The sequence below is a fragment of the Diuraphis noxia genome, unplaced genomic scaffold, assembly GCF_037042655.1.
Source record: "Diuraphis noxia isolate RWA-SAM2 unplaced genomic scaffold, SU_Dnox_SAM2 contig0001, whole genome shotgun sequence".
In the NCBI taxonomy this organism is placed as follows: domain Eukaryota; kingdom Metazoa; phylum Arthropoda; class Insecta; order Hemiptera; family Aphididae; genus Diuraphis; species Diuraphis noxia.
The window spans coordinates 93605550-93615616 of record NW_028301711.1 but is presented as its reverse complement, the minus strand read 5'-3'; the positions used below and the strand labels follow the sequence as shown (position 1 = coordinate 93615616).

Sequence of the window (10067 nt, the reverse complement as noted above, 5' to 3'; positions counted from 1 at the left end):
TAATAACTTTATTTACTGGTTGAAATATTGTTAATGGTGATGAATTTATATTTATTTATAACTTAACTTTTTCAGTAACAACAGTGATCAATATTTGTAAAATAATGTATTTTTATTAATTATGTTAAGTCATTTCCATTGATACATTGAATGTGTAATGAATAGCTTTAAATGTTTTTATTTTTAATAAATAATTTTAGTAAGAAGTAGGAATATAAGTATCTATTTTTTTTTTATTTTTTTTTTACACCAATGTACAATGTATTGTGCTTTATAACTAAATTTTTTTTTTCATATTATACTAAACTTAAAAAGAAATGTAATTGATATTTTATTTTGTTAGAAAATCATTATGCTCTTGTTTTATTCTTGGATAAGTTAATATTGAAAAAAATAATATAGTAAAAAATTTTTGTATTAAGACATAATGCTCATTTCAATCAAATTTAAGTTTATATACTTTGTCAATTTTTTAGTTTATTCGAGATATTCTACTAATAACTTTATTTACTGGTTGAAATATTGTTAATGGTGATGAATTTATATTTATTTATAACTTAACTTTTTCAGTAACAACAGTGATCAATATTTGTAAAATAATGTATTTTTATTAATTATGTTAAGTCATTTCCATTGATACATTGAATGTGTAATGAATAGCTTTAAATGTTTTTATTTTTAATAAATAATTTTAGTAAGAAGTAGGAATATAAGTATCTTTTTTTTTTTATTTTTTTTTTTACACCAATGTACAATGTATTGTGCTTTATAACTAAATTTTTTTTTTCATATTATACTAAACTTAAAAATAAATGTAATTGATATTTTATTTTGTTAACTATTGTATTCTTAAATTATAAATAGTTAAAAGTAGGTGTTTAAAAAAAAATAATGTATTTTTTTGAAAGGAATATAATTAAGTAAATATTAATTCATTTAAACATAATCTTGTAATTTTTTTCCCTATGATATGATTCTGCTAACTGCTGCATATACAATAGACTATGATTTGACAATATATAGATTATACATACATAATAAATATTAAAATATTATAATTTATAAAATATGTGATTTACAAATACGATTTACACTATTATTAAGAGAATGCCACCCATGTTGATGTCTCCAATTTAAACTGTATGACATGACACATTTTCAACCACTAGTTTCAATAGTGTGCTGTTTGTTTTAATGTTAGAATGAATTGACCTATTATCAAACTTTTGAGCAAGAAAATTATTGAAACCAGTAAAAGAAAATTTGTTGTATCATACGAGTGTAAGTTGGAAACTACTGATGCATGGGTACTATCCAGTGGGTAGCTTCCACTTATGTTTTATTATAATAGGCATTAATAATTTAAAATATTGATAAGTTATACTGGATAATATTCAAATAATAAAGAGATAATAAATTATACATACAATATATATAATAGGCATTTGAATACTAAATTAAACAATAACATATAAACTTAATTTAACAAAAACTTGCTTTATGAACTTTAGTATAAATAAATTGTCACCCACTGGAAATAATTATCTTAAGGCGTACCTCATAAATTGTAATGAATTTAATAAAAATACAGTGTCTGCTATTAGTAATTTCAGTAAGTGTAATTGCACTTCTATTTCTTCAGTACAACAAGTTTAATATCTAGGTATAGATGCTTACCTTAAATAGCAAAATAATATTATAAATACTGGAAGATCAGACTATTGTTATATTATGCTAAAACTCTTAGCAACATATTATCACCAACCACAATGAGAATGGTTTTCATAGCTATGGCCCAGTCAATTTTTTCATATGGTATTGCAAGTTGGGGTGGTGTCTACAATATCTAAATGCACTTGAAACCACTATAAATTCTCTTATTAAAATATCTTTTAAAAAACCCTATAGGATGAGCAATGTATTGTTATTTAAAGACTGTAATCTATTAAATTTAACTCAATTATATGTATGAGGTATATAATCGAATATGTTTTTTCTTGATATTCAAAAATTTAAATAAACATAACCACTGAACAAGAGCGAAACAAACCAATATGTATTTAATTCCTATGTGTAGAACGGAATTTGGAAAAGGAAACCCCTTGAATGCTGGAATTAAATATTGATGTTGGTTTGTTTAAAATCTTTAGATTATATGAAAAAATGGTAAATGAAAAAATTAAATTACCAGCATAGATAAATTTGATTATATCTGTATTCCCGTCAAATTTTTATATTTATTCTGTAATTCAAAAAATATTTAAAAATTTATATTTATGATAAACTTATAATCACAAAATCAACTACATTAACTAAAATCAACTTATAATGTGTTAATTTAATTATAATTAATTATTTTAGTAAATGTATGAGATATTTTAAGAACCTTGTCTCCACAATAAGCCTAGCTTTCCGAGACAATCATTATGTATAATGCCATTTTATAATAAATATAAACATTTGTATAAATTTACATGTATGTATACATTTCTATTTTTGAAACGAAAATAAATAAATAATAATAATATCAGGAGTATGAAGTCAATATCTTAAATATTTAATAGAAATATAATATTTGCTGTAATAACTTCTTCAGAAATAATAGATAACATTAAATTATTTTTCATATTCAAATTATAGAAATGCTGATAGTACAAAAAAGATTAACCGATTGTTTCTAAAAAGCGATTGATTTATACATGTATTAATATGGTATATAAGGCCAGGATGTCCGAGGACAATTTATTTCAATAACGCAATTGTATCAAACATCCGTGTTTCTAATAAGTGGCTCATAGGTGCAAATCACCCAAAAACATTAGATGGGCTTAAGCACCAACAATGTTTGAGGAAACAGATCAAATTTCCCGTTAATATCATAATTTCACAACAAATTATTATGATATTATATTATATAATATGTTTTATATGTCATTGCAGTTTAATATATCCAGACGTAAACTTGACATATTATATTATAAATATAAAACTGTTTTTTAATTTTAGATTCTGAGCGGAGCGATGAATGTATTGAATTTACCATGATGTGTGTGTGTTTTTTTTTGTCTGTCATCACGTTTTGAGGCAGTAAAAGTGCTTCGATTTTTTACTTCAGTGCCTCGTTCGATCGGAAAGTGAATCTAGTTGGTACTTTGGGGGTCAAAAATGAAAAATTCTTTTCTAAACAATCGAGAAAAACAAACTAAAAATTAAGGGAAAAACGGGAAATTTTACGCACACTCATTTTTCGAAAAAATCGATTTTGGTTTTTGATGTAGTTTAAAAAAAAAATGACCATAGATGCATGAAATTTTCACCTAATGTTTATATAAGTATATTCTATCCACCATGCAATTTTCAAAAATGTTCGACTTAAGTTGAACTATTCATAGGCATTTGAAATTTTCGATCATTATTAGTTTTTTTAAAATTAATATTGATAAAAATTTATTTGTTTGGCAGAAAAGCTTGAACATTTAATACAAGGCTTTTAACATACTGTTACAATATCAGTTGAAAAATAAAATAAATTCATAGTCACAATTTTTTTTTATAAGCATTCAAAGTTTGAATTTTGACAAAATACGTGAAAATCACGAAAATTCACAAATTATTTTAAACTAGAAATTCATAAAAAATTTTCTTTTTAAATCTAAGATTTAAAAATTTAATACAAGATTCCTTACAAGTTTTTCAATCTTTATCACAAATAAAAAGTCCACCGGAGATTCAAATTAAATTTTTATGAGCACTTGAAATTTAAATTTTTACAACATTGGATTTTCACTGGATTTCACATTTAGTGATTTTCTTATTTTGGTGTAACTCTAAAAGTCTAAAACAAATAACCGCAGATACTTGAAATTTTCACTGAATGTTTATATTGGCATTTTCTATTTTTGATACAATTTTCAAAATATTGAGATTTGTTTTGAGCTGTTTATTGACATTTGAATTTTTCAACTTTTTTAGTTTTTTTTTTCCTATAAATATCGATAAAAATGTATTTGTTCGGTAGAAAAGCTTGAAAATTTAATACAAGGCTTCTAACACATTTTAACAATAGCAGTTGAAAAATAAAATAAATTCATGGTTAAAATTTTTTTTACAAGGATTCAAAGTTTGAATTTTGACAACATATGTAAAAATCACGAAAATTCGCAAATTATTTCAAACTAGAAATTCATAAGAATTTTTCTTTTTAAATCTAAGGTTTGAAAATTTTTAATAATCTATAATATATCCTAGACCGATAAACCGTCTTCGCTCAGAATCGTTTTTCGTATACAATGATATAATATCATTGGATTCAAATTTAATTCCATCCATTACAGTAACCCACTTGTAACCTACTATGTACAGCAGAGCGACATCTACGACTTACCCGCTTTTTTAATAAATGTAATTATTATGGAAATATGATGGTAATAGTACTATAAGTTATAACCACGGGATTTGGGATGCTAAGATTAACATTCAGGGTGCTAAGCACCCTTAGCACCCCTGCGATTTGCGCCTATGAAGTGGCTTCTACCATAATTTATTGTACAACCTTGTAAAGTAGATGAGTAAAACTATTCAAATACGTATTTTAAATATTCTATTAAAGCATCTGCATTTAAAATCAAATACTAATTTTATAATACTTAATTTGTTTAAGTTTATATATTTTATATTAAGTTTTAATTTTAATCAGTTTAAAAAAATTAAGATTTTTTGCTGTGAATTAATACTTAAAATAAAAATATCAGAAGTGTATACTTTAATGCTTATGTTTCTAAATGATTTGATGTGAAATTCTCTATAAAATTAACTTAAAACATGAAAATCAGATTTTATTGATTAATTATACAAAGTCAAAAAAATTTATTTATAAAAAAATGTTAAGCATTTGCATTTATACTCAAATATTTATGTTACCTACTGAATATTCAAACACGTATTTTAAATACTTTTAAAAAGTATCTTATACAAAACTGGTATTAGGTATACTACCAGTTAATTTATTTTATTACAAAGTTGCGCCACCTGTGTAGTTTATCTTCTAATATTGAATCTAATGAATTATTTAATCATTTATCATTCCAGATTCCAGTATTGAGAATACTTTTTACTTTAGAAAGTTAATTTTTTGATATTTTACAGAAAATTTATACAATTTGGTTTTTGGTTATTATTAATAACTTATTAGATTCCTGTGTCATATCTCATAAGTATTTTATGTATGTGTATTGTAAAAAAGTGTATTTGTTCTCGACTTGATCATGTTTTAAGTACAATTGTCACATTTATCAAAATTAAAAACTAATACAATTGATTATAAATAGTATTTATAATAAAATATATGTAATGATGTCCGTCCTACACAGTGTCCTTACTCTAATAGTTCAGGGCGAGGACGTATTAAGGGGGGAGGGGGGGCCGAGGGTGCCTGGGCCCCGGGCGGCAAAATTTTAGGGGCAGCAAGAAGAAATTTTTTTAAATTTTAGTTCTATACAAGGTGGATATATATTGGTTCTATATTATACTTCAAATTTTTATCAGCTCAAAAGTTAGTAGAGACTATGTGACTATTGGAGTACTAAGCATAGACATAGATAAGTACCACAATATTATGGTTGCCCGACAAACTATGTACTTTCCTTATCACTTTATAATAACTAGGTATTATTGATAGTTAATTCATTATTTTTTGATTTTTTATGTCACAATTTAATGTGGTTGAATTTTATTAATTTGTATTGTTTTATATAAAAATATGGAACATTAGAACTCAAAATTGTTTTGAAATATAAATTCTACAATTTACAATTGGTAATTTTATTGTTTATTTTGTATATTTGTAGTTTAATGAATAATTATTAAAGAATAACACTTTTAATGATGCATACTATAATTAATAATTATTCTTATACTAATACATATTAGATATTTTTATTATTGATATAATTATCCCTGAACTTCAGGGAGACAAAGGTGGCATATTATGAATGAATAATATAGAAGTGAAATACCAAGTATAACTAGTATACTAAATTACTAAATATATATTAATAGAAAGGTACTAAAGTTTTGTAGTGTTTTGTAATAAAAAGCAATTTTTCTTAATACAGTTCATAAATATAAAATTATTGTTAAGAACTGATATGTAAATATTAATTATTTGTCATAAACTTCTTAAAATCAATTTTATCTCTTAAATAATTATTACAAGTATTAACAATACATTTGATACTATGATGAAAATGGTATAAAATAAATTTCATAGAACTTTAATTAGAATGATATTGTATAATATATGAAGTTATTTAGTCTAATTTGAAAATAAAAATAAAAATAATTTCAGTGGTTTGCGGAAAATACAAATTACAACATAATATTTGGCTAATACTAATAAAGTAAATTAAGTTTTTGATAAACACATCATTTTGAAAGTATAGTTTAAAAAAAATTTATCATAAAGCAATTTTAATTAGCAATTAAATAATCATCCAAAATTAAAGTTTAAATAGTTAAAAGAAATTTTGCTAGAAAATTATACTTATTAGTATTAGCTCAGTTAGCTATGTTGTGTTACTTGAAAATAGCTAAATAACTTATAAGAATACTCTTAAAAATAATAATAATAAACATATTTGGAATTATAAAAAATAAAACTTATTACAATATTTTTGATAAGCAATGATGTTAAAAATCAATGTACAGTGATATTATATTAAATAATATAATAGGTATTTGTTTCATAAAAATATATCAAAGCATCTGGTTTCTAGAATATATATATAAAAAAAATAATATTAACCATAAATAAATCTTAAAAAATTAGATTGCATAAGAAAAATGAAAATGAATGGTGTTTATCCCTTACAGTGATGAACCTCAAAACTGCAGTACAAAATGTCCTTAAAACTAAATCATTAACTTTAATAATGCAAGCTTTTAGATACATTAAAAGGTTTGCTTGAATTGGAAAAATAAATGTAAACAAAATAATATCTTAAAAATACAATACTTATTTTATTTTAACAGCTGTTTAATACAGATGTAAATAATTCAAACATTAAAACTAAATTAAGTGAACACATAATAATAATACAATTAATATTATTTAAAGTGTTATAAATGGACGGAGTCAGTTTCATGTAACAATCAAAGTTGTATTTTCTTACTTTTTATAACATAAAGATTTAAATAATTTAAAATAGTATGGATAGTAGAGTTTATTTAAACAAAAGTGAGATGAGTTTTATAAAAATAATTGCTTGATACTATATTTTGAAAATAATTATAATTTAATACTGATCGGGTTGAATGTTATTATCAAAAACATATTCTAATGGTCTAAATTAAAATTTGAAAATTAATTTGAGCTTATCCTTTGAACTCTATGGCAAATTTAGTCTGTGATTCTTTCAAATATTTTCTTTTTTTCACTTGTATATTTGTTTCTATCAAATAAAATGCTCCAGATCCAAGTAAAGTAAAGAAACTTGCAATAGCCACACCAAATGCCCAACCAAAGAAGTTGTTGTCGTGGCCAGGCATCCACCCTGGACGGTTGGCAAACAAAGCAAATATTAACACTGATATTGCAGCACAAACACCTAAATAAAATAATATATGTTTGATTAGCAATAAAATATGAATATTTTTTAATATAAATTATAAATATTGAATTTACCAGATATTATCAATGTTACGCCCAAAGCAAAAGTTATTTGTACAAACCGTTTTTCTTCAGGTATACAACATAAAAGAAACATTGACGAACCAACAGCTGATACTAATGTTCCCAGGAATGTAATTGTGTAAAAAAACTGAGTTGCCACTATGTAAACTACAAAAATACAAATTTTAAAATTTTAAATGTTGAGAAACCGTACAACATTAATTTAATTACATGGTAACAAAAATCCTTTGATTTCATCATATCCCTTGGTGAAAGGATCAAAAATCCAGTGGCATCCAACAAAAAATCTTTGCTCTGCCAGATCATTAGGATCAGCTAGTGAGCGAAAACAATGAGTCCACAATCCAAATCTTTCTAATTTTGCACCTGAAGATTAAAAATACGGTAAAATGAAACATTAAAAAAAATAAGTTAAAAAATAAATACCTGTGATTCTCTCATCGCTGACTAACCAACTGGCTGAAAAAAATGAAATTAACACAAACACTAAAGCCAAAACGTACAAGCCGAGGGCTACATCACCAGCCAAACTACGCTTTTTCATTCTATAATAACAAATATTTTTCCAAATTAAATCTGTATAAAAAAAAAATAATAACTACCTAAAGGTTATGAAAATATTATTAATATACAAAATTGACATTTTATTTATAGTTGTATTAATAATCATAAAGGTAGGTAATAATGTTATTATTATCAAACATTAAAAATAGTCACAAATGTTTAAAGAGCTGACATCAATTAGATCAAAAATTCTATTTAACATTTAAATTTCTTTTTAATTCTAAATTTCAATTGAAGTCAACATAAGTATTGATAAAAACACATCATACTAAATTTAATTTATCAGTTTAATTGTTAAGTCATCTATTATTCATGTTTAAGTTATTAGTTAATGTTTATTACTTATTATTAATTAACACTATATTTTACCTATACTTTTATTGTTGGAAATTATTTTTATTAGTTATCATAATATTATATACAAGTATAGTGTTATATTTTATAGCATATTATACATGCAATAAGCAATTCCAACAACAACCTTTAAATAACTGTTCAAAATGTATGATTTAAAAATACCAAGTCCTTTCTATCTAGGTATAAAATTAAACTAAGTATTTTTTTTGCAGAAAAATAATTTAATACAAGTTAAAATAATGTAAATATTGTTTATAAATAATTTACCAGCAGTTTGTATAAAAACCCATAAACATATAGGTCTTAACCCAAAAATAAAAACAATTTAGACTTTAGAGCATATACATTTTCTAAAGTATCTAAATTATATACATATTATATTTATTAAATAGTAAATAAATTGAGCGTCTTCAAAATCGTTCAAATTCATTAAAAATATAAACGTCGTTCACGTTCACGTTCTATTTAAAAAGAAAAAGTGACGTTCGCGTATCGTTCACTAGTTATGAACGTGAACGTGTGAACATACGTATGAACGACGTTCTTTCCAAACACTGATTTTGGTTACATAATAGCATTGCTATAAGTACAGTAAAAAACAAAAACAAAAACACATACCTACATTAAATCACGTTACTAAGATAACGAGCAATAATAATAATTTAATGATTATATCGTAAGTGTACCTCAGGTCATTGTTGGAAACTGTTGATCTTGACATCGTGCTGGTAAGCAGCGTACAATATGGATAAGTCAGAAATTGTTAGTGGCATACCACACGCACAACACGAAGACAGACCTAAATTAGTGCAAAAGGCAATGTTAATGTTTCTTTATTTAGTTTTTAAAGTCAATCAGTCAATCTCAAAATAGACAAACATTAAATACAGATTAAAGGTAGGTATCAATTGTTAATGTGTTAGATCAAACAAAGACGAAGTTCGAAAATTACCTGCGTTAGTAACGGGAATGGGGGCACTGTTTGCCGTGGAAACCAGAAAAATCCGAACGAATTAACGATACGAAAGCCTGTCTTGTCGTGAACAAAAACGTATAGTTAAGATCTTACATCAATCGAACAGACAAGGATGCGCCTGTAAAGACGACTACCTACTTGAAAAATAATTATACGAAAAAAGTTGACACAGATCGCGAGCTGAAATGACCAATAGGCGGAGGAAAAAATGTAGAAAAAATGAAAAAATATGGATGGACGGTAGTTGAACACCAACACGACGGCTTGTTGACTCTTCGGAATTTGGTACTTTCGGTGGTATTATGTTTTGTTTGTTGTGTTGTATTATCTGGAAAACGACGACTAGATTCCAAGAGCGGGGGGAATATAATTACGTCGCTAAAAGTTCTTATCAAGTTAATTAAGCCGCTTAACACGTCATGATGCAATATGGGTCATCGTCACGGCTTTAGATAGTATGATTGCGTAAATTAACAAAAA

General features: G+C 24.8%; 1 protein-coding gene across 4 annotated transcripts; it reads right to left on the bottom strand.

The window, feature by feature from the left end:
• Positions 1-6997: 6997 nt before the first annotated feature.
• Positions 6998-10042, bottom strand: LOC107165797 (uncharacterized). Of its 4 annotated transcripts, none has more exons than XM_015514195.2 (7): positions 9726-10039; positions 9564-9644; positions 9298-9410; positions 8117-8235; positions 7901-8056; positions 7682-7837; positions 6998-7604 (listed from the first exon to the last, which is right to left on the bottom strand). In XM_015514195.2, exons 3-7 carry the CDS (start codon positions 9330-9332, stop codon positions 7372-7374), a joined length of 699 nt encoding a protein of 232 aa, XP_015369681.1. In that variant the 5' UTR covers positions 9333-9410; positions 9564-9644; positions 9726-10039; the 3' UTR covers positions 6998-7371. The 4 variants fall into 4 exon arrangements, with proteins under 4 accessions (XP_015369681.1, XP_015369680.1, XP_089073410.1 ...); XM_015514194.2 differs by having other exon boundaries at positions 9564-9640; XM_089217284.1 differs by having other exon boundaries at positions 9564-10039.
• Between the last annotated feature and the right edge of the window lie 25 nt (positions 10043-10067).